The 25,743-nt window shown below is 62.7% G+C and overlaps 1 protein-coding gene and 1 long non-coding RNA gene across 4 annotated transcripts; one reads left to right on the top strand and one right to left on the bottom strand.

Moving 5' to 3' along the window:
* Positions 1-1,526: 1,526 nt before the first annotated feature.
* On the bottom strand, positions 1,527-2,480 carry LOC140845735 (uncharacterized). The gene is made up of 2 exons (XR_012124586.1): positions 1,971-2,480; positions 1,527-1,635 (listed from the first exon to the last, which is right to left on the bottom strand). It is a non-coding gene; the product is annotated as an uncharacterized lncRNA (long non-coding RNA).
* Positions 2,481-2,672: 192 nt separating this feature from the next.
* On the top strand, positions 2,673-23,336 carry CSNK1G2 (casein kinase 1 gamma 2). 3 transcript variants are annotated; one of them, XR_012124585.1, is made up of 12 exons: positions 2,673-2,884; positions 15,479-15,917; positions 20,403-20,443; positions 20,577-20,646; positions 20,729-20,877; positions 20,985-21,219; positions 21,296-21,376; positions 21,631-21,715; positions 21,794-21,942; positions 22,160-22,243; positions 22,317-22,423; positions 22,500-23,336. XR_012124585.1 is itself a non-coding variant. In XM_073220663.1 (12 exons), exons 2-12 carry the CDS (start codon positions 15,734-15,736, stop codon positions 22,552-22,554), a joined length of 1,191 nt encoding a protein of 396 aa, XP_073076764.1. In that variant the 5' UTR covers positions 2,677-2,884; positions 15,479-15,733; the 3' UTR covers positions 22,555-23,336. The 3 variants fall into 3 exon arrangements, 2 of the variants coding, with proteins under 2 accessions (XP_073076764.1, XP_073076763.1); XM_073220663.1 differs by having other exon boundaries at positions 2,677-2,884; positions 21,039-21,219; positions 21,291-21,376; XM_073220662.1 differs by having other exon boundaries at positions 2,680-2,884; positions 21,291-21,376.
* Positions 23,337-25,743: the final 2,407 nt, after the last annotated feature.

Genomic DNA, 25,743 nt, shown 5'->3' with positions numbered 1-25,743 from the left:
TGAATTCTGGGGGGGATGCTATTCAGCCCTCTACCCTGCCCAGGCCTTGGCCTCCGAGAGCAGGGGGTAAGGAGCGCAGCAGCGCCACAGGAAGATCTGATCAGCTCACTTGGCCAGAGGTGGCCAGGCTGTCACATGGCACAGACCCGGTTGCTGGGGTTGGGGGTCTGTTCTCAGGATGGGAGACCCCCAGGAGCTTCTGCACTGTCCAGGCCTGGGTTTCTTCTGGGCTGTGCCTCACTGTCTCTCCGTGGGCCTTTTGGCCTCAGTTCCCCACCGCCCATAGCTCACACTGTCCAAAGAGGATTTTGACATGTTCCAAACACGTGCGAGCATGTGGGGCAGGGCCTGGCCTAGTGCCGAGCATCCTGCCCCACAGCTGGAGTTGGCACTACACACTGGTGATGGGCAGCAGTGTTGGCGATGCAAAGCCAGGGGATAGTAGGCAGGTCACCCTGCCCTGGTAAACCTGTTTCCACACTAGAAAATGGGAATGTGGGTGCCCAAGTCCCTGCCCCATGGCAGGAGAGGCCTCCCCTTGCAGGGAGTGCTAGTTCGATCCCGCAAGTGACCCGGGGCACCTGATTACGCCTGTGTGCTGGCGCTGGACACCAGGACTACGCAGCCCTGTTCCTGTCCTGGGGTCTCCAAGGAGGTGATGACAGACCTGCTTCTTACGAGAGCACAGGAACAAACAGAAGGGGGCGCTTCGTGCCCTGTGCCTCCCAGAAACGCACAGCTGTTTGGGATTTATGGGGAGGCTGGGATACTGTGACATTCTGGTGGGGCTGGAGGGGGTGGAGTGGGCATGGGGAGGCCAGCTCATCCCTACAGTGTTCTTTATTGAATGCACCAAGGGGGCTGTCACCCACCCCAGCTTTCCAGATGGTGTCCCCATGACCAAAGCCAAAAGAAAGCAGAACGTGTGGACCACATTTGAAGAGGGTTAAAAACGAGGAAGCACTAAAGGCCCTTTGGTCTTTCAAAGATCCCAAATGATTAGAGAGAACTATGTTCATTCGAGGCAGCAAGCCCTACGCTGGCAGTTCTTTATTCATTATGCATTCCCGCAGTATACCCTGTGGGGCTGTCATTAGTCTTAAGATGAAGCAGCAGAGGCCCAGAAAGGGTCAATGACCTAACCATAGTCACACAGCCTGTGCTGGCACAACCCCAGACCTGGCCTCCCCCTTTCTGCGTTTCAGCCACATGAGCTACCCTGCCTTTCAAAGGACAAGGCTGGAGCTGGGGTTTAAGGCTCAAACACCTTAGGAGAGGCCACCATGCTCCCTGCCACCCTGGGAGTTAAGTGCCTCAGAAGATTTTCCTGAACCTCGAGTGGGAGAGAAGCTGAGAGATTGGGCCTGGTTGACTGAGGAACTAAAGCGAGACTTCTCCAGAATCTGGGACGAGCGTATAGAGTTCGTTCACTCATCATTTACCACCCACGGTGACCGCACTGAGTGCCTACTGTGTGCGCGGGCAGAGCATTGAACAAAGCAGACACGGACCCAGCCTGGCACAGCTGGTGGAGGACGCTGACTTTAGACAAGCACAGTCGTTTATGGTAAGGCTCTGGTTGGTGAGGGTCAGGATGCCAGCAGAAAGGACACCAGGGGATGTGTCTTGGGATTCCTGGAGGAAGTGACACTGCAGGTGGGACTGCGGAAGGGTGGGGTGCAGGGCTGGGCCCCTTACCCTGGGGCCCCCCAGCTGTTCCACTTCCTCGGGACCCCTCCTCACTTTCCCGTGCCCACCTGGCTACTGACAGGACCATCATCAGGGACCTCGGGCTCTTCCTGGCGTCTGACCACGTCTAGCTTTTAGCCTTTCGGGTCCGGCCCTCCGCCAGTGCCCCAGGCCACATGGAACCCCATCTGAAGCCATCGTCTCCAGTTATTGTGTCCTGCCCCCAAGCCCCCCCTCCCGGGACAGAGGGCCCCGGAGGCCGTGCCAAAAGTCCAGCTCACCATCCTCGTCTCAGAGCCACTGGCGGGCACTGAGCAGACGCGGGAGCGGAGGCGTCTCCACCCACGTGAAGAGGCTTCCTGGGTGGGGCGGCGGTGCCGGGTGCGGGGCCCGTGGGCAGCAGTCCCTAAATTTCCTGGGCGCGACAAGTGGGCTGGCAGCGGCGCATGGGCCGGAGGCCCTGGGAGGCCTCGGCAGACTCGACCCGCGCCAACGCCGCTCCAACGCGTACCCACGCGCCAGGACCCCCAGCCCGCCACCCAAGCCCCGGCCGCGCGGCCCCGCCCCGGAAGTTTCCGTCCCAGCCTTGACCACGCCCCGCGGCGCCGCCCGGCCGTGACGGCAGGTGGCGAGACTGTGACGCCACCGAAGCTCAGCGGGGCAGCCAGCCACGCGTCGCCATGGCGACGGTGGGCGTGCCCGGGCTGGCAGCAAGAGCCCCGCCCCCCGGAGGGTGGAGGAGACCCAGCTCCCTCCCCTCGCGCGCGCCTAGGCAATCGCGCGCCTCCGACGGCCCCGTGAGCAGCCACCTACCCACCTCGGAGCGGCCGCAAAGCGCGGCGGCCGTCGTACAGAGCCGCCCGGGGGCTCAAGGCCCGCCCCGCGCTGTGACGTCATGCGGCGCGGCCGACCGGCGCCTGCGCAGTGGGCGCGGCTTCCCTGACGCCGGGCGTGAGCGCGGGCCGCGGGCGACGCTGAGAGACGGGCGAGCCGGGCGCCCGCGCGGCGGGGACGGCCCGCGCCAACATGCGGAGGCCGGCGGCGCGGGAGCGGAAGAGGGGGCCCGAGCGGGCGCCGGAGCCGCACTCGAAGAGCGAGCGGGGCCCGGAGCGAGGTCCCGCGCCGCGCCGCTGAGGAGCCCGGCCGCTGCCCGCCAGCCTCGGGCCACGGCCACGGACGCGGCGGAGGCCGAGAGGTAACGACTCGCGCGCTCCCGCGCCAGCCGCCCCGACCGCGCGCCTGAGCCCACCCCGCTGTTCCCGCGCCCCGGACCTCGCCGCCTCTACAGCCCGCGGACCCCGCGCCCCCACACCCCGGATTCGCGGGCCCCTCCACCACCCCCGGACCCCGCGCCCCGGATCGCCGGACTCCCTGCAGGCCCTGGACCCGCGCACCTCACCGCCCCTAAACCCCGCTGACCCTGCGGCCCAGACCCTCCTAACCTGCACCCGCCAGTGATCCCGCACGCCAACCCTGGTCCCCCTGCACCTTGCTGACTCCCACACTGTAGACCCCAACTCCTGACCCCCGCCCTCTTGCACTCCAGACCTTGACCCCCACCACCAAGTCACACCCTTCCACCTCTCATCCCCTCCGGTCCCCACACTAAAGACCGTTATCCCGCACGAATTCCTCCAATATCCTGCCGTCCCTACTGTCCCCTTGGCCCCACTCCACGTCTTCCTTTGTTTTCCCCCAAGCCCAAGCCCTCTGCCGACCCCCCTTGTCCCCGAACCCTCCAGCGCTCACCCCTGGGTCCCTACCCCTGTCCACCTGTCCATCTCCCCTCCGCACGCCGGCACACCCGCTCCCTGCCTGTGGGCAGGGGCCTTCATCAGGAGGGGTCTCCTCGGGGGCGACCTGGTGCCTGGCGCGGCTTAGGGGTTCCCAGCTCTCGGCCTGGCTGCGCCCTCCCCCTTCCGCCCTCGCCACCAGCTTTGTTTTCCGGAAACACTTCGGATCTGGGAGGGGGGGGGTGAGCTGCCGGTGGCCCCAAGCCCCAGCCACACTGGTCCCCTCCCTGCCCTGCTCCCCTTTGCCCAGCTTTCTGGGGAAGCTTTCATGTGAGGTGCTGGGGAGTCTTAGAAGATGCCTGGCAGTGACGTCTAGGCTGTCGGCCTAGGCAGGCTGCGGGGTGGCTGGGTTATCCCCTTGGCCTCCGGATGGCATTGTCTTCAGGAAACAGCCCAGGCGTAGGTGGAGCCCAGAATTTTTCCCTAGTCCCTCCAGAGAGGGACCCAGGCCTGTCCAGTGTCTGGGCCTCGGGGATGTTCACATGCCATCCTGTGGGGCTCCTGGCCCTCCAACACAGACAGGCTCAGTCGGTGCTTCCTGGCCCCTGTAGTTGGTAGGTGTGAGAGGGTGGAAAGCAGAGGCTCCAGTGCAGGGGGAAAGCGGCCGCCGGGGACTTCCTCGGACTGGGAGGGGTTCCCTGTGAGGAGAGCGGGTGGGAGCCGGCCCCCAGGTGGGGAGGGGGAAGCTTGCGGCGGGCACCAGTAGTTTGTTTCTGTTTTTCGCTTGTGTCTCCACACTCTGGGCTCTGGGGCGGGGGCTTCCTGCAGTGCCCCCAGGAGCACACTCAGGCCTGTTCACTCCCCCTCGCCTCTCCTGGGCCCCACATGTTTTGTTTGCCCCCTTCTGGTGTCCATGGGCCTGTTGTTGGGGGTGGCTGGGGGCCCAGGGGGAGGGCCAGGGCCTGGGCTAGGGAGCCGGTTGTATCAGCTGCATTGGGCAGATGGAGATACGGCTGGCGGTTGGGTGGGGGGGTTCCGCAAGGAGCTGGCGGGATCCCCCCAAATCCCCACAGCCCACCCTGCAAGCAATGGGCAAACCCCCTGGGGCTCTGCATTGGCCACTGCCTGGGCCTGCTTTCTGACTGCACTTGGAGCCTTGTCGTGTGAAGTGGCTTCTTGTCTGACTTGGATTTTCGCTGATGTCTGTGAGGAGGCGTGGGGACAGCAGCTGATACTGGCTCTGGGAGCCCCGTGCTCTGAGGACAGACCCTGCACAGACTCACTCCTCTGAGCTGCTGGTTCGACCCCGTCTGCCTTCCCTCATCCTTTTTACTATCTGTCAGTTACCTCTGGGTTGCATGAGGAAACGTGAGGTTTTCTTAAAATCAAAACCCTTCCTCTCTGCTCATTCCAGCCTTGGGGAAGCCAGCACGCCCGATGTTTGGGAGGAAAGGTGGCCAGGGCCACTTGCATCCAAGGGGGTTTACAGGTGGGTCTGAGCAAGCTCTTGGGCAGGCCTGTGTGCCCCCACCCTCCCAGTCACCACAAGACCATACTTAGAGACGACCGTGGGGACACCCAGTAACGTCTTCCCCATTGACTTTGCTGCCCCTCCTGAGTCCTCACAGAGCTGCCCCAGGCTGCCTTAGGAGCCATGGGGTCCCTCATACTGGATGTGGGGGTCAGGTCCCTGTCTTGGCAGCTGTCTCCCAGGGGCAGGCAGAAGGCCTGGGGGCGCAGTTCAACCAGGGTGCCAGCCCTAGGTCTCCGGGGTTGTTGGGTGGGTTGGCCACTTGTGCTTTGCCCTGAGTGGGAGATGGGCCCTGGGAAGGAGCCCAGGCATGCAGGTTGGGGCTGTGGTTGGTCTTGTGTCGCCAGGGTGCAGTGACTGCACTCACCCAGTGGAGGCCTTGCTGTTTCCTCCAGGTGGTGGACGCGCTGGGGCAGGTCCAGCCTGCACTGGGGCCGGTCCAGCCTGCGCTCGGGGAATGCTCCAAAGGTTGTGTCTCTCCGTGCTGCGCTCTGGGTTGCCAGGGAGGGGGTGGGGCCCAGGTCTGGTTGGGCTGGAAAGCCCCGCCTCTGACACTCCACATCTGCCCCCCAGTTTGGGAGCCTTGGAGGGCCTGTGACATTCCACAGATGAGGAAGTTGAGGCCTGAGGCTTTGCTCTTAAAGCTCTAATGATGGCCACTCTGTGCCCTGGGAACAGCCCTGGCATGGGAGTGGGGATCCCGGTGACCGGTGGCTCTCAGCACCTGCTTGCCTACTGCCCTATCCCGCAGTGGCAGCACCTTCTGCATGATCTCCTGGTCCTGCACCCGCCTGGTAGGCCGAGGGCCATGGAGAGCCGTGCACCACTTCCTGGCTCGGGAATCATGCCCCGCCCTGCCTGCAGGAGTGGTCCCCACTCAAGGTCCCTGCTCCAGAAGGCCTCGCGTGTGCTCTGCTCACTCAGGGCAGCACACAGCCACTCCTCAGAACCCCCACCCAGAGGCACCCCTGGCAGGTGTTTCTCTTCTGGAGCTCAGAGGCGTCCTAGGGGAGGCCGCGTGTGCTTGCAAGCGCTCCCTTGGGCAGGTATCAGCAGTCGGTGACTAGCGCACCAGACCTGTGGTGCAAAGCCTGCTCTTAGGTCCAATGAGCTGTGTGGATGGAGGCAGCTGCGAGGACCCTGGGGCAGGTCTGTGCAGGTGGCCCAGCTGAGGTCCCGCAGTGTGGACCAGGCGCAGACGTGCTGTGGTCCCACGCTACCCTGTGTCGGTCATGCTCCCTTCTGGGGTCCACGGCAGGAAGCTGCCTGTGCTATGGGGTCTACAGGCCCATGGGACGCCTCCATAGCTGGTAGGCAGGGTGCTTGGGAGGGCCCCTCTCCTTGTCCACAGAGAGCGGTGGGCCCTACCCCTAGACCCTCTGCTGTCCCGTCTCCAAAGCTGGGGGCCCTCTCATGCCCCAGGCCCAGCTTCCTGTCCCACAGCTGCTCTGGTACCAGCTTGAGGGTGGTGACAGGTGTTTTGGAGGCATGGGTGCTCAGATCTCCCAGGGTGCTGGCCTCTGGCCCTTCGGAACAGACTTGGCTACATGGGGAGCTGGCAACACACAGTGGACATGGTTGAACGCGAGAAGCAGCAGCTGAGGTTCCTTTTACTTAAGTCAGTGTGTCCGTGGCAGCCGCTCAGCCCTGTGGTTGGGGTGAGAGTACTGCTGGGATGCTGAGGTGTATGTCAAACACGTGGCGCACCGTCACATGGGAGCTAAGTTTTCATTAGAATTACTCTGAGAAACACACAGAGTTGAGTAGAAAACATGGCCCTTGCCACCAGGGGCTTCTGCTGAGGACTTGCTGGCTTGGCTCTGCCAGGGCTGCAGTGTCAGAGAAGCAACTGAAAATGCTTATTAGCAGTAGGTCCCGGGACCCACTTACGCCAAAGGTTGTTCATTGCTCATCTGAAGTTCAGCATTACCCTGGGTGCCCTGTGCGTTACCCGCTGCATCTGGCCCCCCTAGACTGGCGTCAGGCCACATAACCAGGAAAGGGCTGGGTGGGGCTGCGGCGGGGCGGTGGGGGCCATTCTGCCTCCAGGATGGCCTTGTGGGGCTAGAGTCGGGGTGCTGCCTGTTCACGAGGCCCAGACCGACTGCTCTGTGGCATCTGGCCAGAGGCAGGGTCCCTCCAGTTCTTTCACCGTCGCCAGTGCTGCCTGGCCCACGGTTTTGGGGGGCAGCCTCTCAAGCATCCTGGGCCAGGTCTGGAAGGCACTGGGGCCTGAGGTCGTGGGGGGCCTGCGAGCTCCATGCTGCTCTGCCTGCTGCCAGGCTGCCGTCTGCCTTGTGCTTCGTGTGGACACCCCTCTTGGTGCTTCTGAAATGCGGTCGGGCCATGTCTGTCGTGGAAGCCTGCCAAACACCCCACTGCAGGACGTGTGGCCGGCCGCGGCCGCCTTGTGTGTCAGACTGTGGTCTGCACGGGGGAGCCCCGTCCTCCAAGTCCTCTTGCATGGCTTTGCTGAGGTACCACACTCCCCGTTCTTGGAGATACAGCTCACAGACCGTGAGACTCCCCAAGGGCTGTGCCGTCACAGTGTTGTGTAACCAGCACTTCTAGTTCCAGAACGTTCCCTTTGGCCGTCCCGGCACCCAGGAGCCCATGTTCTGTTGGTGGATCCGCCTGTTGTGGACGTGTCACAGAAAAGGGGTCACACCCTGTGGCCGATGTGGCGTCTCACTGAGCACGTGTGGCCAGAGTCCGTCTATGTGTGGCATGTGGCAGGGCATCCCTGCTCCTCGTGGCTGCATGGTGCTCTGCATGTGGACGGACATGAGTGTGTCCGCTCATCAGCTGATGGACACCTGGGCCCTGTCTGCCTTTTGGCCCCCGTGACCCGTACTGCTGCGGACCCATGCGTGGGACTCGGGTTCCCTGGATGCGAACCGGGCGGTCCTGCACTGAACCGATTGAGGGGTCAGCAGCTGTGCTGTTCCCCAGCCTCCAGACTTGCTCACGCCAGCCTCTGCCTTCTGGCCTCTCCTGTCCTGGGGTCTGACCCTTTATCATGGCCTCTCTGCCTCCTCAGAGTCTGGGAGCCCTGACTGCTGCCCTTAATGTCCTAGAAAGCTGAGAGTCGTTAGCATGTACCTGGTGCCCGGGTCCTGCACGTGGTCATGTTCACAGGCATACTGGCCTGTGGCTGGGGTCATGGTCCCCCTACTTCTGTCACCTCTCTTCTGAGCAGGGGGTCCAGTGACAGGCCCTGGAGCTGGCCTTGCTAGGCATGGGTCCTGGTTTTGGTGTTTTAACTAACAAAAAGCTACGCGTGCATAATGTGCAAAGTGCAACCACAGCGAAATGTAAGCAACGTTCGGGAAGAATCACTTGGCATCCAGGATCTGGTGGCTCTGTTCACACTCGGCGTCTTCCCAAAGGCTGGCAGGGGGAGTGCAGAATTGGGGCCAGCCCCTCACTGGGGCCACCGCCCTCAGGGAGCCTAGGTCATCCCAGCCGAGCCTTGGAAAATGAAGCCCCCACGCCCTCCCCTGCTCTCTGTGCATTCTGGGTGGGGATTCTGACTTGGGAAAGAGGGGCAGCCTGTGTGTGGGGATACCCGGGGGTGAGGACGGTGGGAAGGTCCGTGGTGGCGCCGGAAGGGTGGCTGTCGTGTGGGTGGGCGGCACAGTACCTCCATTCCAGGGGGAGCTGGAGCTCCCCACCACTCCTGCAGGTGGGCAGGGCAGGGTTCCTCCCCTGGCATGCTGGCTGGCAGGGCCCTCGGGGCCGCCTCCTGTCCTCCCACGGCTGTTCCTGCAGGGCTTACGGCTGCAGCTTTGACCTGCTCCCATCCACCACTCATCCTGACAGCTCTGAGGGGCTCCCCTGCTTGCCCCTGGGGTGCTGAGGACCCCACCACTTCCCCAGTGTTTGAGTTGTTGGCATGTGGTCACCAGGAGGGGAAAGAGTCCAGCAAGAGGGACAGAGGGGCAGTCCAGGGTCATCTCCCTGCTTGGCCTTTGCAGAACTGAGCCTGGAGCCCATTTCCAGACAAGGAAGCCTGCTTCCTCTGGCACATAGCACGTGGGGAGTGTGGCGCGGCGTGGGCACGTGCTCTGTTCCATCACCTGGTGGAGGCCTCTGCGACCGACCTGTCAGCTGATGCTCAGGAGGCAGAGGGGGCTCATACTTCCTCGGTGCTCCACCCATTTCTGTTCGACCTTTCAGCCTGTTTCATGAACGCCCTGTGCAGTCCTGAGCCCTGCCTGGTGCCCTGCTCAGATGGCCTGCAGGTCCATGAGGAGGCCGAGTTGTTGTCCATGCTTGGGGGAGCAGGTGCAAAGATCCTGAGGCAGGCGTGTGCCCTGCTAGCCACTGGGAGCCTGGTTGGGGGTTGCCAGGGGAGATGGAGGTTTGGGGGTTTTATATTTAGATAAACTTTATTTTAGAACGGCTTTTGACTCACTGACCTGCAGGGAGAATAGGTTAGAGACCCCAAGTGCCCACGCCCATCCCCAGCGCTGCGTCAGCACCCAAGCAGTCTCACTGACAGAAGCCTGCACTTCACTCTGGTCCCTCAGGGTGGCCGCGGGTCCCTTGGGTGGGTGACCCGGGAGGCTGGGGGTCCTGCAGGACAGCCTGCCAGGGTTTTCTGGCGCTCTTCTCATGGCCGCGCTGGGGGGCAGGCCTGCTCGCCAGCCGTGTCGGAGCCTCCCTGCGGCCGCTGGTCCCGTGCCTGGTTAGGCTCCTCCGCGGGAGGCCCCGCCCCCTTCCAGAAGCCAGGGGTCATAGTGCCATGGCCCCTCCTGAGGGCAGGGTCCTTCCTGCCTCTCCCAGTGTCCAGAGCTGTGGCAGCCTTGGTGTCCTGGGCCCTGAGGGTGCCAGTCTTAGGTCTCCCCTCATTTGCAAGTAAGGTCTCATTGCCGGACAGTGAGGGTTAGGACACAGGGGCTAGTGCAAGGCTGCTAGGCAGTCCCTGGGCCAGCAGGCATGCCGGCATGGGGTCGCTCAGGGGCCGTCGCACTCCACCCTCCATGGGCTGTTAGTGCAGTGCTTCGGTGCGGGCAGGGCTTGTGAGAGAGGCCAGTGCCCCTGACGGCGGAAGCTTCCAGAGGTGCTTCCTGCAGGACTGTGCCAGACCCAGGCGGTGCTGAGCTGGGGAACCACGTGGTGCGACAGCGGGTCCGCCCTTGGTCAGTGGAGCTGGGGGTGCCTGGTGGGTCAGCTCTGCCTGTGCAGCAGGCCCCGTCCGTCATCCTGTGCCTCACACTGTCCCTGTGGCAGAGTCTGGCGGGCATCCCCAGGCCCTCCGCCCAGGCCCTTTGCTGCTTCTGCTCTTTGTTACGGGGACATAAGGATGGTACACGAGCCCACCCTGACCCAGGTCCAGCAGTTACCAGCACCACGCCTGGCAGGTCCCTGCATAGCCCCACGTTTGCACGGCTGCATCTTAAAACCCAGGCTCAGGTGTCCCCTCCTGTCCCACCCGTGCCACAGAAGCGCCTCTGTGGAGTCCTGCCCTAGCCATGGACTCTGGTCCCTGCCCCCCAGCTGTCCGTGCCCGGTCCCAGCTCGGAGTGGGTGCTGTGCACCCCATCCCTCCTTTGTAATCAAGTTAACTTTGAGGAAACCTCACATCTGACCAAAGGTTGTAAGGAGACTGCGCTCCACCTGCTCTTCCTGGCCCCCTGCCTGGGACGTGCGCACGTCTGCGTGGGAGGAGCCGTTTGCTGCCTGGTCCCCTGCCCCTCGTATGTCGTCTTCTCTCCCCAGGAGTGCTAGCTTAGCCGCCTTCTGTGCTGGGCTGCACGGCCTCCTGCCCTCCTCGGGGGGCATGTGTGCCCAGCTCTGAGTGCACCCCACTGGCTGGCGTGGTGGTGTCCACGCAGGTGCTCTCCCCGCCCTGTCCTGCTTGTTACCTGCCGCCTTCGATGCTGCTGTGCTCCCCATCCCTGCCTAGTAGTGGTGGGGTCCTTCACCTTCAGCTCCACCTGTTAGGTCCTTTTCTGCGCAGTCCCTTCTACCACTGGCCTCCTCCCAGGGGCTGCCTCCCCTGCGCCATCGGGGGCTACTTCCTCTCTGTCAGAACACGACCTTGCAGGAACCTAGGACTTCTCAGCTGTGGCGTCAGGGTCCGGGTCCCTCTTGGGGAGCGGTGCATAGACACCAAGACATGGTGCAGGGGCATGTGGCTGCTGGGGTGCTGCGGTCCCAGGCCTGGGGGAATCCGGGGTAAGGATGTGCCATAGGTCTCTGTGGTACAGAGGTGGGCTCGGGCTGAGGGGGCATGCTGTATCCAGTGATGCCTGGAAGGGGCCGCAGCCTGGATCCCGCCTGCATCTAGCGCTTCCATGTCAGCACCCCTGACTGAGTGCCCCCGCTCGGGAAGGGAGGTGCCTGCTTCTGGGCTGGGGCTGTATTGGTGATGTCAGCCAGGGACCGTGACATCACTGAGTGGGGCTTATGGGGCCTCCGCCAGGAGAGCCGGCCCTGACAAGATGAAGGATCCCTAGAAGAACCCGGCAGGTAGGCTCACCTGCGGGACACACAGCCCTGACCCATAGCAGCCTCTGTGTGACCCATGCGGTGTGGGGGCACCTGTGGGGGGCAGGGAGAGGCGGTGGAACGGGGCTGTGCTGCCTGGGTTGACACTGGGCTTATCTGGAGATGGGAGGCTCCTCCCCTGGGGTCATTGTTTTGAGCTCTGGTGCCTGAGCCAGGGCTGTCGCCACACACTGGGCTCCCCGGAGGACTCAGGTTACCCTGCTCCCACCAAGAGTGCCGGTGGGCACGCGGCTCTGGGCCTAGCCCTGGCTTGGCACATGTCCCCGCTCCCCACAGGCCAGCGTGTGACCTGATCTTACCATCCCGCGAGTCCCGCCCGGCCTGCAGAGCCAGGAGAGGACCCGAATGCCTGGGGCGGGGCCGCTCAGGCTGTGCTGTGTGGGCCACCTTCCAGAGCATCTGCCCGTCTGCACTGCCCACCAGGTCTGGGGACAGTGGCTCCTGTTGGCAGTGTGCGCAGGGGCTGTCCGAGAGGGCTGGGGGCTAGGCCCCTCACACACCTGCCTGGGGTACGGGCTCCTGGGGCCAGCCCCGGCCATCGTGTGCTCACGGTTACTGGTGTCTTGTGGGGTCATGCAGGCCGAGAGGCCCCAGGTGGGGCAGCGCATGTGTGCACGTCTGGTTTTGTGTTGGTTGTGTATCCGCACACCGAGACTTGATACTCCATGGTGCCGACCCCCTGGAGAGGCGTCCTGTGGTTCCACCCCGCCTGCTGCTTAAAGCAGGCTTACAAACAGTCATCCCCCTCTGGAATGAGACCCCAGGAACGGGGCCTGCTGGGGAGGCACACACCAGAGGAGACAGCGCAGAGGGGTGGGAATGCGGCCCGCTGCTGCTGGCTGCCCTGGGCCTCAGGTCCCCCCAGGACATGGGGACAGAGAGCTTAGGGGGATGAGGGGTGCATGGCAAGTGTTTGTCGACAAGCCCAACCGAGCACATGTGTCCTGTCAGCACGGTCACAGTCCAGGTTCCTGGAGGAGAGTGTTGCCAGTCCCCGGGCCTCCTGTCCTCACCAGCTACGGCTGGGGTTTCCAAGGGAGTGAGGCTGCCGTGCCAGGTGTGTTGTCCATGAACAGAGGTGCCCGGCTGTGCACCGTCTCTGCAGGATGGACAAGGGCTGGGGCTTCAGTTTTCTCTGCCCTTGGAGATTTCCAGAAACAGGCACTTTTTGTAAAAACTGTTGCTTACTGTCCGTGGAGTGTCAGCCTCCTGCCCCTTCCCACTCCTCCAGTCCCTGGGTGTTTCCAAGACCAGCCGTGCGCACAGCCACTGTGCCCACAGCCCCTGCAGGCCCCCTGCGGCCCATAGGAAGTGCAGACCCTACCGCCCCCAGTGGCCTTGCCTGGAGCCAGCGAATGGGAGCTGGGAAGGACACGGCAGTGCAAGGCGGCCAGCCGCTCTGCAGGCGCTTCAGACAGTCTTGTCCGAGCCAGCAGTCACCCTCTGGATGGCCGCCCACAGGCGACCAAAGTCCATGTCCACAAGACCTGCACCGTGTCCACCATGTCACGACTCACGATGGCCAAAGGTGGAAACAGCCAGGTGTCCGTGGACAGACACACATGTCCACCCACACAGGGAGCATCACACAGCCACAAACAGGAGTGGGGCCCTGCCATGTGCTACACATGGACGGGCCCTGAACACATGGTGCTCAGTGAGACACCGGACACACAAGGACCCCATTTTTGTGACACGTCCACAGACAGAAGGTGGGCTCATGGGTGCTGGGGGCTGGGGAGGGGAGGGTTACTACTCATGGGGGTGGGGTGACCCCAACTGCACCCCTGCTACTTCATCTACCTATGAAAAAGATAGAATGTTCTGGAACTAGTCAGGATTGTTGGACAGCTTTGAATATATGAGAAACCACTAACTTATACACTTAAAGGGTGAAGTGTACGTGCTTTACGGCTGTATAGCTTAAGTAACAATAAACCAGGGCCTTAGAAACAAAGCATACTGTCCCCTCAAGTAGAAGAGGGGCTGACTTTGCTTGTAGGGTTTCTGCCGCCCCCAGGACGTGCCCCGGAGCAGGGCCGGGCTCCGAAGAGGACCCTCCACCGCAGTCTCCATGGCTCTGATTTTAATAACACCTGGTGTGTTTGTGTAGAGGCAACTTCAGGCACAACCCCGAGTGCACTTGAAGGGACTCCTGCAGGCTGCCAGGGGCATATGGGGGGCAGGCGCCACAGGCCCAAGAAGCATGAGCGCCCTCCTGGGAGGCCACTGGCCCCAGCCCACCCCACCCCCTCACGGGTTCCGGGCTGTACCAGCGTGGTGCGGTGCCTCTGGTGCTGGGACAGTGCAGGTCCCTGCAGCCCAGCTGTGCCCTCTCGTGTCCAGCCCTGCTCCTCATGGGTCTGCCCCTCACACCTCCTCACCCACTCTGGTCCCCAGGTCCCCCGCAGTATGATCCCTGAGGAGGCTGGTGGGGGGTGTGAGTCTGGACAGGGCCCTCTGAGCAGGCGGCTGTTGCATACCCGTGCCTCTCAGCCTTGCGCTGTGGGCTGGCTCTGCCCACTGTGGGCCCCTGCAGGCTCCTGAGGGCTCTGTGGCGTCTTGGCCCTGGTCCTGTGAGCAGCAGGACCTGGTTCCAGCCGTCCGTGGGTCCCTCTGCAGCTGGCCAGGCTCTCGATGGTGGTTGAGGGCACTAGCGGCCACACAGGTGATGCCACCCCTCCCTCTGCATGGCATTGGGCGGCAGACCCCTGTGCTGTCCTGGGCGATGTGGGAGCTGTGGCCAGGCACCTGTGGCCTCCTCTGCCCCAGCCTCAGCTTTAATTAGGGCTGGTGGGTGAGGTGAAGGATCTGTCCCCATGCCAATTTGGTGCCCACATTTCCAGTCACCCCATGTCGTTGTAGCCATTCACAAGCATTTGAGGGGGCACTGTGCCATCACAGATGTCAGAGGCCTTGACTGTGGGGATGGGGGATGGGCGTGAGCTGGGTGGTGGCTGCTCGGGGCTTGACAGGAGTGTGGGCAGGCAGGACCCCCTGTCCAGGCCTTCGGGCGGCCATGGTCCGAGTTGGTAGGGGGGTCATGTATTGGAGCAGATTCAGGTTCTTTTCAGGGAGCTTCCTTCGGCTTTGCTGCAAGAATTAGCCTGGGGGGCCTAGAGGCCAGGGCAGAGCCAGAGCCATAGGCAGGCGCCCCGTTGCTTCTCAGAGCACCCAGCCTTCTGCTGCCCAGTGCGGGGCTCTCCACCTTCCTGTGTCCTGGGACTTCTCAGTCCCTGTTGAGCCACAGCCACAGCCTGGCACCCCAGGTCCAGTCTGGCCTCCCCGAGGTGGCAGGCACTGCCCAGGCCTGGCCAGCCCTGCCAAGCTCCGAGCGCACCTGCCTGCCTTGGCAAAGCCTGAGTGAGGGGCAGGGCCCTCCACAGCTCCTCGTTTCACTGCTCTTAGCCAGCCCGGCCCTCACCTAGTAGCTGGCCACACACCTGGCCACGGCCATAGGCCTCTGGAACTAGGCCTGGGGGCCTCAGTGTCACCAGGACCCTGCGGGGGCTGGGGGCTGGGGCGCAGGTGGCTCCAAGGCCTCGGGTTCCTTGTGGGGCCTGTCTTCTGACCTTGGGGGCCTTCTGCGGCACTGTTCGTCATCTCCTTCCTTCTAAGGGGTATCTCTCCGCCTGGTGGGAGGTTTGGAGGAGGCTCCTGTCCCTCTCTGCACCCAGGCTTGGGCCTCCCCACCTGGCTTCAGTGCGCTAGGGCCTCTGTCACCACCGGCCACCAGCTGTCAGCACAGGGTCCTCAAGTCGGGGTGTGCAGGCATGTGACAGCGTATCTCACCTGGACACAGGCCATTAGCAGCGGCTGGAGTCACCCCAGCCCTCGCCCTCAGAAAGTCATGGTCACACTCGTGCCCTCAGAAATCCTCCCCGAATGCTGCCCCACTGCTCACGCCCTGCATGGTGTCCCCTCTTGGGTCCCTCTGCCAGGCTGTGCTCTGCAGCCCGGGCCACATGGCAGGCGGGCAGCCTTGTAACCAGTGCCTCTGTTTCTCCAGCAGCTGGGAACCGTGAGATTTGAGGCAGTGGGACCTGCCAGCAGGATGCGGCCTCCCCTTGCATGTGACACCGAGGGCACCGAGATGAGCACCTCAGCCGGGCCATCGGGAGCCCCCGCGTCCCGCTAGCAGGGAGCCTGCTGGGCCGCCATGGGGCACTAGCCCCGAAAAGCTGCCCGTGACCTCAGGTCTCCACAGACCCGGGATTCGCACGGCAGCAGAGTCACCGTGGAGAGGCCAGGGTACCACAAACTTATGGATTTTGACAAGAAAGGAGGGAAAGGGGAGTCAGAGGAGGGCCGGAGAATGTCCAAGACCGGCAGCCGGGCCAGCCACGGCGTCCGGAGCTCGGGGACCAGCTCAGGGGTCTTGATGGTGGGCCCCAACTTCCGGGTCGGGAAGAAGATCGGCTCTGGCAACTTCGGGGAGCTCCGGCTAGGTGAGCCACACCCCTTTGCATTCGTGGGGGGGGTGGTTGGAGGCCAACCAAATGGGGCTGTCCCCATGCCCAGACAACCCCCAGCCCTCGGGACTGGGCACACAGGTAAGTGTGAGCCTGCTCCCCGAGGGTGAAGTCAGATGCAGGGGATGGATGCCGGCTGCAGCCTGCATGTGGAAGGGCAGTCCTGTTGGTGTGTCCGGGCCCCAGGCAGGAGGGCTGGGCCAGAAGCTGGCAGTCTGTAGGCTGGTGGGTCCAGGCGTGTGTGCTCGCTCAGCCCCTGCCCAGCACCAGACCTTGGGAGTGGTGGGGGCTCCTGGGCCCCATCCAGTGGCCAGTGCTGCTGCGGTCTGACGTGCTCAGGGGCCCCCGTCCTGAGCCAGAGCCACCGCTGGGCCATTCCAGAGGCTGCTGAGACTGGGCTTGGGCCACGGGACCTCAGGAAGCCCCAGGCTTAGGGTTTCTGAGCAAGAAGACCATCAAGGGCTAGGGGTACACAGTCTGCTGGTGGGAGGGGTGCCCAGGGTGGCATTGGGCCCTCTAGTGGACATGTGTCATTCAGTAGCTGACACTGCGTGAGGCACCAGGGAGGTGGATGCCCTCCTGCCCAGCCTGGGCTCCATGGCCCCAAGCAGCATGGTGGCCAGCTCGTCAGCTTACCCGGTGGAGCCCACCGGCCCAAACCGACCCTGCCGCCCCCTTAGGACATGTGCGTGCGTGCAGAGGCCCAGGCCTGACCTGGAGCCGGGGGTGGTGGTGTACCCGCTTTGGGGACTTGTCCTTGGGTGTCAGAATCAATAGCTCACACGGTACAGGTGTGTGCAGGCAGGTGAGGGTGTACAGGGGCCGTGGGGGAGCGTCAGGTTTCAGTTTAAAACACTTGAAGGCTTGAGGTGCGTCTCCTCTTCCATGGCTTCTGCCGTAAGCACGGCTTTGAGCGTATGTGTCGCTCGTGTCGGTGGCAGGCCCTGCCTTATGGCTCTGCGCGGCTGGCCCCACCATCCGTGCTTCTGCGTAGGGACGTCTGAGCCCAGGCGTGGCTGCTGAGTGAAGCCGCCCTGAGCACCTGCCTCAGGTCCTGTGTACCTGTGCTTTCACAGAAGCGCTGGTCACAGGAGTCTGTGTTACATACGAGACCTGCCAGGCTGATTTCCAACCAACTGCCCCACACCAGTGCCTGTGGGAACTGTGGGAGCTCTGCGCACCCCTGCCCCACCTGGCCTGGGGTTTCAGGCTTTCCCGTGTGAAGCGTGTTTGTGGGTGTGAAGTGGTGTCTCCCTGTGGACTCTGCATTTCCCTGACTGTTGGCATTGCCGAGCATCGTTCCCCTGCATAGAATGTCTTCTGGAGCTGTTCGTAAAATTACCTTTTTATCTTTGGTTTTAGGTTTTAATTTTGCATTATTTGGGTGTGGTTTTCTTTGTGTTTATCATACTGGGGATTCATTTAGCTGCTTAGATCTGTATGTTGACACTTTTTCATTAAAATAGGAAAAATATCAGCCATAATTTCTTCAGATCTGTTTTTTGCATCAGTCTTACCCTCTTGACATTCTCAGACCCCAATTATACATGTTCACTTCCATTTGAATCCCCTAATCTCTCTCTTGAGATTTCCCATCTGCGCATTCATTTTGCCCATCTTTTTATTTAAATCCTTAAACACACTTACAACTCTTTTAAATGCCAGCAGCTTCGGTGCCTCTGACTTTGTTTCCCTTCTTACAGTCCGATGTTCCTCCTGGTTTCCCCTTGTCTAGTGATGTTTTGAATGTTGGACATGGTGGGCGCAACATGTTTAAAGTCTGATTATGCTTCATCCTGGAGACTCATCTTGACTCTGTCAGGGGCTGGTTTTTGGCTTCACTTGAGCAGGCTGAGAGCAGACATTACTCAGCCTGGAGTCGCCCTTCTGTCAAGGCGTGGGCTTTCTGGGTTTTCAGCTGTGAGTTCAGGGAGGCCTCCACACGCTCATGGCTGCAGCTCTGGCTCTCTGCAGCCCCCGGGACCTTCCTTCTGCTTTGCTGACAGCCCTGCAGGAGTCCTTCTGTCAGGCCTTGTGGGCGCTCCTGCCTCCTGCGCATGCAGTTCATACTGCTCACAGTGGTGAGGCTCTCAGAGCCCATGGCATCTCATGCCGGCTCCCCCAGAACCCAGAGCCGCAGTCAGAACAAAGGTTTCTTCTACAAGTCGGAGAATAAAACGGTCCGTTACCATTAAGGATCAGTAGACATCATCAGAATGTAAAATGTCTCCGTATCAGAAAGCATCGTCAAGACCACACATAGGCGAGTCACAGATCGGGAGGCAGTATTTACCGAGCACCGTTGAAAAAGCACCCGTTCCCACGATACAGGAAAGGACAGCTCAGTGACAAAGACACTCTGGTTAAAAATGAGCAAGAAACATGAACAGACCCTTCCCAAGAGCAGACCGTCAAATGGCCAGGGTCACTCCTGCCCCGTCACCTGTGGAGGTGTGCTGCACCCCTGCTGGCATGGGCCCGGGCCCACCCCCAGGAAGGCCGGTGTGACAACATGCACCACAGCTCTGCTTGCAGTGGACAGCCCGGGTGTCCCCGAGGTGACCGGGTGAGCCACCCAGGGTGCGTCCCTGCAGTGGCATACGTGCTACTCAATAGAAGACAGGAAGCCCACTTGCTGCGGCACAGAGGAACCTTAGGCGTCTTGCCACGTAAAGGAGCCCCCTCTCGGCAGGTGAAGGTGGAGACAGGCCGGGGCGGCACTGCCTTGTGGGGTTGGGACAGCACAGGACTCCCATCTGCCAAATCTCAAATGCTGCTCCTAAGCTGTGTGTGCATTTTACAGGTAAATGTCACCTCCCCAGGCAAAGACAAGCTGCAAGCAAACTGAGCTCCTCTGGGATGGTCCTGGGCAGGGCACTACCCTCTGCAGCTTTGAAATGCATCTGAAAATAGGAGGTGAATGGGACAGATGCCCCAGGGCAGACAGACTGTTCCCTGCACGATCCAGGCAGCGAGGACGTGCATGTGCGCCACACAGTGCTTCCCACTCTCTCATGTGTTTGGGGCTCCAGAATGTTGGGGCGAACATGGAGCAAACCTGTTCTTTATGAAAACTCAGGACAAAACCCAGGACCAGGGAGCCTCCCATCCCTGCCAGCGTCTGTGAACAGCGTCTAGGTGTCAGGACTGAGCGCAGGGGACGGGCCCTCCGCTCACCCCTTCTGGCCAGTGTCAGTAAGTGGGAACAGAGGATGAAAAGATTGGGAAGAGGAAACGGCAGTGGCCCGAGCTGAGCAGCATGACGCGCGTGCAGAGCCGAGGGGCCCGCGGCAAGTAGTCAGAAACGGATTTCTCTATTGGAGCGCGAACAGCTGGAAGATGGGGAGGTCGAAACAGTCGCGGGAAGAGCGCCCAAACCCATGGAGTGCCGGCGGGATGGCGTGACAAAGGGTGTGCAGGCTCTGCAGCGAGGACCCGGGCGCGGCCAGAGGTAGATTTCCGAGTGGTCAGTGGGCAGTTGGAGTTGGCGTGTCCCTCTGCAGGTTCTTGTGTGGACTCGGTGGCATTCCTGCAGTGCCAGGGGAACCTTCAAGCTGCTCAGAGGCACCCTTGGAAACAAAGGCCCTCAAATGGCAAGACTCACGCCGGGCACACAGGATACAGACACCTTGGAGCACACCAGGCGGGGGCTGTGGCCATGGGGACCTTGCCTCCGCCTCTGAGGTCATTCACTGAGGTGTCCCCACCACCCCGTGGGTGGAGCAGGAATGGCCGAGGGCAGGCATCGCGTGGACTGTCCACTGCAGAGGGAGGAGGAGTGAGCCAAGGCCTCCCAGGCAGGGTCTCAGCTGGGGCCCGGGGGTCTGGCCTGGCCTGCTGCCCTGATGGCCAGTTGTGGGCGTGGAGCCCTGGAGAGTCCTCTGCCGGACAGGACTATGACCAGTCTTCCCAGGTGGCTTCTGGCCAGGGGCTTCTGACAGGGTGGGTGCCACAGGAGGGGGCGGGGTGGGGCAGGGGCAGGGTCTACGGGGGGAGAGGCCTGCAGGATGAGCCCCCTGGGAAGTGGGATGCCCTGGGGCTGCTTGCCAGCTGTCTGCACGTCCTGGCTGGGGACCCAGTGGGTGTCAAGGTGAAGGTCCCATCTGGAATTAGGGGCCGGCCCAGGGCTAGGGGCAGTGAGGAAGGGGTGGATGAGTGGGGGCACCTGTCAGGGGTGTGCGCATCTCTGGCTTGGCAGCACAGGTTGCTGAAGAAGAAGGAGGGGGTGTCTAGGGGTCTTTGTTGTGTTTTCGCTTTTTTGATGGGAGAAATTGGGGGAATAGGGCTGGGGGTGAGCTGGGGGCTGGTCCGGAGCCTGGGGAGGGCAGTGGGTGGGACCTTGTGGGCATGCACTTTGACCTGGGACTGGGCACAGCCCATGGTGGGCAGCACCCCTGAGAGGGTCGGGGGTCTGCCGCTTGCCTGTCCCCCCACTGCAGTGACTCGTCTTTTCTTCTGTAGGAAAGAATCTCTATACAAATGAATACGTAGCAATCAAATTGGTGAGTCCGCCACCCTCCCCCAAGCCAGGGCTCTTCTCTCGCCTACCCCGGGGGTCCCGAGCCCAGGCAGGGTCTGGGCGGGAAGAGGGAGCGCGAGGGCATGGTGACTGGTCCCGTGCCCCTGGTCCCACAGGAGCCCATCAAGTCCCGGGCGCCACAGCTGCACCTGGAATACCGTTTCTACAAGCAGCTCAGTGCCGCAGGTACAGGGCGGGCACGGGGGTGGCGGTGGCGGCGGCGGCAGCGGGCAGGGGTGAGCCTGCGTGTCCCCGCGTGTCCTTGCAGAGGGCGTCCCTCAGGTCTACTACTTCGGCCCGTGCGGGAAGTACAACGCCATGGTGCTGGAGCTGCTCGGGCCCAGCCTGGAGGACCTGTTCGACCTGTGCGGCCGCACGTTCTCGCTCAAGACTGTGCTCATGGTCGCCGTCCAGCTGGTGCGGGCGGGCGCGGAGCCTGGGGGCCCGGGAGAGCGTGGGGAGGTGGGGGGCGGGGCGCGGGGCGGGGCGGGGCGGGGCGCAGCGACGCCCGGGCCTGTCCCCAGATCACGCGCATGGAGTACGTGCACACCAAGAGCCTCATCTACCGCGACGTGAAGCCGGAGAACTTCCTGGTGGGGCGCCCGGGCACCAAGCGGCAGCATGCCATCCACATCATCGACTTCGGCCTGGCCAAGGAGTACATCGACCCCGAGACCAAGAAGCACATCCCGTACCGCGAGCACAAGAGCCTGACGGGCACGGCGCGCTACATGAGCATCAACACGCACCTGGGCAAGGGTGAGCGGCGCGGGGGCCGGGCGGGCGCGGGCGGGCGCGGGGGCCGCGCTGACCTACTCCCCCCCCCGCAGAGCAGAGCCGCCGCGACGACCTGGAGGCGCTGGGCCACATGTTCATGTACTTCCTGCGCGGCAGCCTGCCCTGGCAGGGGCTCAAGGTGGGCGCGGGCCGGGGGGGGGCGGGAAGGGGGGCGCGGGCCGGGGAGGCGCTCGGGGGCGGGAAGGTGGGCGCGGGCCGGGGAGGCGCCCGCGGGGGTTCAAGGTGGGCGCGGGCTGGGGAGGCGCTCGGGGGCGGGAAGGTGGGCGCGGGCCGGGGAGGCGCCCACGGGGGTTCAAGGTGGGCGCGGGCCGGGGAGGCGCTCGGGGGCGGGAAGGGGGGCGCGTCCGGGGCGAGCTGACCGCCGTCCCGCAGGCCGACACGCTCAAGGAGCGCTACCAGAAGATCGGGGACACCAAGCGGGCCACGCCCATCGAGGCGCTCTGCGAGGGCTTCCCAGGTGAGGGCCCCGCCCCCCGGTGCCCCCGCCCCGCCCCGCGCCCCCGGCCCCTCGCCGAGCCCTGCCGGCTCTCTGCAGAGGAGATGGCCACGTACCTGCGCTACGTGCGGCGCCTGGACTTCTTCGAGAAGCCGGACTACGACTACCTGCGCCGGCTGCTCACCGACCTCCTGGACCGCAGCGGCTTCGTGTTCGACTACGACTACGACTGGGCCGGGAAGCCCCTGGTACGCGGCTGGCCCCTGGGCGGCCCTGCCCCCGGGGCTGGGGTTCGTTAGGCAGGGGGCCTCCGGCACATGGGGGTCCCCGGTACCACCAGAGCTGTGGTTTGTGGAGAGGGGGCCCCTCGTAGCTGGCGGGGGGGCCCCGTTCCGCACAGGTGGAACCCCTGGCTCGTAGGGCAGAGTGGCAGCCCGGCCTCAGCGCCATGTCCATCCCCTGCAGCCGACGCCCATCGGCACGGTCCACACCGACCTGCCCTCGCAGCCGCAGGCCCGGGATAAAGTCCAGCCACACAGCAAAAACCAGGTGAGGTCCGGGCGAGGCCCCCCTGCCCCGTGGGGTGTGGGGCAGCCGCGTGACCCTTGCCCCTCCCCACCAGGCGCTGAACTCCACCAACGGGGAGCTGAACGCGGATGACCCCACGGCCGGGCACTCCAACGCGCCCATCACGGCCCCAGCGGACGTGAAGGTCTCCGACGATACCAAGTAAGGCGCGGGCTGTGGCGGGGGGGGGTCGGGTGCCCCGGGCGGTCCCACCCACCGCCCGCACCCCTCCCCGCAGGTGCTGCTGCTTTTTCAAGAGGAGAAAGAGGAAATCCCTGCAGCGACACAAGTGATCGGGGGCGGTGGTGCCCTGAACCCCCGCTGCCGTGGCCGGGCGAGCTGGTCCGCAGCCAGGCGCGGATGGCCGGGCCAGCGGAGCCGCCCGCTTCTTCCTCCACACGAGACTCCGGCTGCCGTCCCCACACCCGTCCAGGCCGCCCCTCCGAGAGCATTAACTTTTTAAAACAAGGAAAAGCAAACGCGGCCCGCCCGCTGAAGTGAGTAGAGCGGCCGCACGCCAGCCCACCTGGTGGGTCATAAAATCCAGCTTTTCTCCTCGATCCAAAGGCCGTTTTCTCGAGGGGCGCCACAGGCCTTGCTGCCGGGGGTGAGCCTGCCCCGGGCCTCCCTGAACCGAAGGGCAAGGCGGGTAGGGGCAGCCCCCCAACCAAATCGCTGCACCAAAGCTCGGGCCGGCGGGGTGGCCCCTTGGGGCGGCCCTGGGCCTCATGGACCCGCGTCCAGGGTCTGCCCCAGGGCGGCCGCCTGCATGGCCACTCGTGCTGTGGGCCTCTCACTTCCGTACGCGCAGAGCCGCGGGAGACAAGCGCCTTAAAGCCGGGTCCTAGCCCCGAGGCGCGTGCGGGCTGGGCAGCCCTGCCGGGCGGGGGCCTCAGATCCCCCGAGGCCTGCAGCCGCACGGGGCGGAAGGGCCGGGGGCAGCCCTGCGCGGCGTTTGCGTCTAGGTCTTGCTTTACAAAGTGTACAGAAATGGCACTTCATTTGTCTGATGCTTCCTGGAAGCCATAGAACTTAGGGGCTTTTATAAAAAAAATAAAGGAGAAGGAAATCTCGAGTGTGGTGTCCAGTCTTTCCAAGAGGCTCGGCTGAGCCCGGTGGCAGCTCAGAGGCCTGCGTTCCTGGAGGTGGGGGACAGGCCAGGAACAGGCACAGTGGCACCCTGGCCCAGAGGTGGTCAAAGTGACAGACGCCCAGTCCATGTAAGAGCCGCGTGGGTTTGCTGGGGAGGCGGCTGGCAGAGAGCAGGGCTAAGCAAGGCGGCCACCGCAGAACTGCTGCCCTGGTGGTTGTACGCGCGCACACTGAGGCGACTGTGCAGGGGATGCGGTAGCGGCTGTGTCTGGGTGGTGGGCTCTTGAGTGTGCCTCACAGGTGGGACCCTGGGACCGCCCCTGGGGGACCTGACTGCGCCCTGCTGGTGCCTCACGGGAGGCTGTGGGGAGGCAGGGCCTCTGTGGGTGCTGAGGCCACAAGGCAGGCCCCCGTGGTGGGGTGAGAGCTGTGGCAAGGACGGGCGCACCAGAGCCTCTCCGGGTCACAAGGACATGGAGACAGAGGCATCTGTAGCCCCTCTTCAGGAACCAGCCCTGCTGGCGCCCAATCTCCAGCCTCCAGCCTCCAGGACCTCGAGAAATAGTGTCCTGAGAAAAGGCCAGCGGAAGCCCCCAGTCCCTGTGTTCTGTTACGGCGGCCCAGTGCAAGGCTGTGACCAGGAAGGCAGCGATAACCAACAGCCCTTGGCGGAAAAAGCCTAATGGCAATTCTGGGTCAGTGAAGACGAGCAGCAAGCCCTGCCCTCTTCCTGACGTTTCCCCACAAGGGAGACCAGGGGTGCGCGATCACTGCCCGCCCTTCAGGATGTGAAGTCCCTGAATGCCCTCGTGGGGCCGCGGCCACCTGTCCCTCTGCAGGGCCATGCTGGGGGCAAAGCAGGACGGGTACCAGAGCAGAGGGTGAATTCACAGGACAACTAGAGGGTGCGCCTCCACACTAGAGACGGGGAAGCGCAGCCTTGGGGCCGGGTGTCGGCAAGGTTTGTTCCCACAGGGTGTGAGGACGTAGGGATCAGAAATCCAAACGCGACAGCCAGAAACGGGCAGAAAGTGGACCTGGAAGCAACTGATCAGCTTCAGGAAGGAAAGGTGAGAAGCATGATTTCAGAAGCGAATAAACCGCAAAGCTGCCAGCCTCCCAGAGAGACGTGGGAACAGGCACGGAAGCAGGACAGGAGAATGAGAAGACCTGATGCGATGTGCGGGGCCTCGGAGGGAAGGCTGAGCGGCAGGAGGCCGGCAGAGGGGGGACACGCCAGCAGTCTCTGAAGGGGTTAATCGGAATGAGCAGTTTTTTTGTTCAAGGAAACTTTACAGATTGAGAAAATGACCTAAATCTCCACATTGGATGGACACATGGGGAAACCAGAGGACAAAGTACGAAGCACATCCTAGGAAAACGATTCCGTTTTAAAGACGGCGATGCTCCCCCAGCCCTGTGGGCAAAGACAGAACAGTTAGCCAGGCAAGAGACGTTGGCACCAGACTTGTCAAAACCAGGTCGGCGAGGCACAGGAGAGAAGCCCCTCGAAAAGCCCAGGGAGATAAGCCTGGCCGAGGGGTTCACGTGCTGCTAGCGTGGACCAAAGCGTGGGTCAAAGCGCCAAGGCTGCAGGAGGTCAGCATTCCGTGTTGGAGCCTGGGGTCAGCGGGCCCAGGGACTCCTCCTGTGGGTCCGACTAGGGATGAGCTGCCTGGGGAGCATGGCACAAGATGTATGCGCTGAAGGGACGGTGAGCCCGGGCACTGAGCCAGGGCACCACCTAGCCCTGTGACGAAGCAGAAATCATGCCACTGCAGACGTGAGACAGGAAGCTGCAGAGGGTCCTAGGTCCTGTGGGGTCAACAAGGACCAGCGGGGTCAGAACAAACCGCCGTTTTTTAATCTCTTGCGTAGCAGGTTTGTTGGCAGCAAATTCGGCTTTCAGTTGCCTGAAAAAATCGTTATTTTGCCTGTTTGGGCAAAGGATGTTTTGCTGGGAATAGAATTCTAGGCTGGCAGGTGGTTGGTTTCGTTTTGTTTTTTACTTTCAGCATTTTAAGAAGATTCTGTTGTTTCTGAGGAGAGGTGAGCTGTTCGCTTCAAAGGAGTTTTACTTTTTCCTTTGGCCGCTTTATGTTTGTCTTTAAGTTAGGTGACTGCTGCGTGGCTCTTCATGTTTATCCCTTGGGGCACATGCTGAGATCTCAGATCTGTAGATCGGTGTCTCTCAGCAACTTTGGAAAATGTCCTGCTACTAATGTCTTCAAATATTTCCTTTCCCTGTTTTCTCTCCTTTCCCCAGGATTCCAGTCACTAATAGGCAGACTGGTGTCTTATGTGAGCCCATGGGTCTCTAATACTCTGTTCTTTTTTTTTTTTAGCAGTGAAGCCATCTGGTCTGGAGATTTTGTTCTTGGGTAGTTTTT

Source organism: Manis javanica, chromosome 13 (genome assembly GCF_040802235.1).
Source record: "Manis javanica isolate MJ-LG chromosome 13, MJ_LKY, whole genome shotgun sequence".
NCBI lineage: Eukaryota > Metazoa > Chordata > Mammalia > Pholidota > Manidae > Manis > Manis javanica.
The sequence above is the reverse complement of the archived record's forward strand: the minus strand, read 5'-3'. Positions and strand labels throughout refer to the sequence as shown.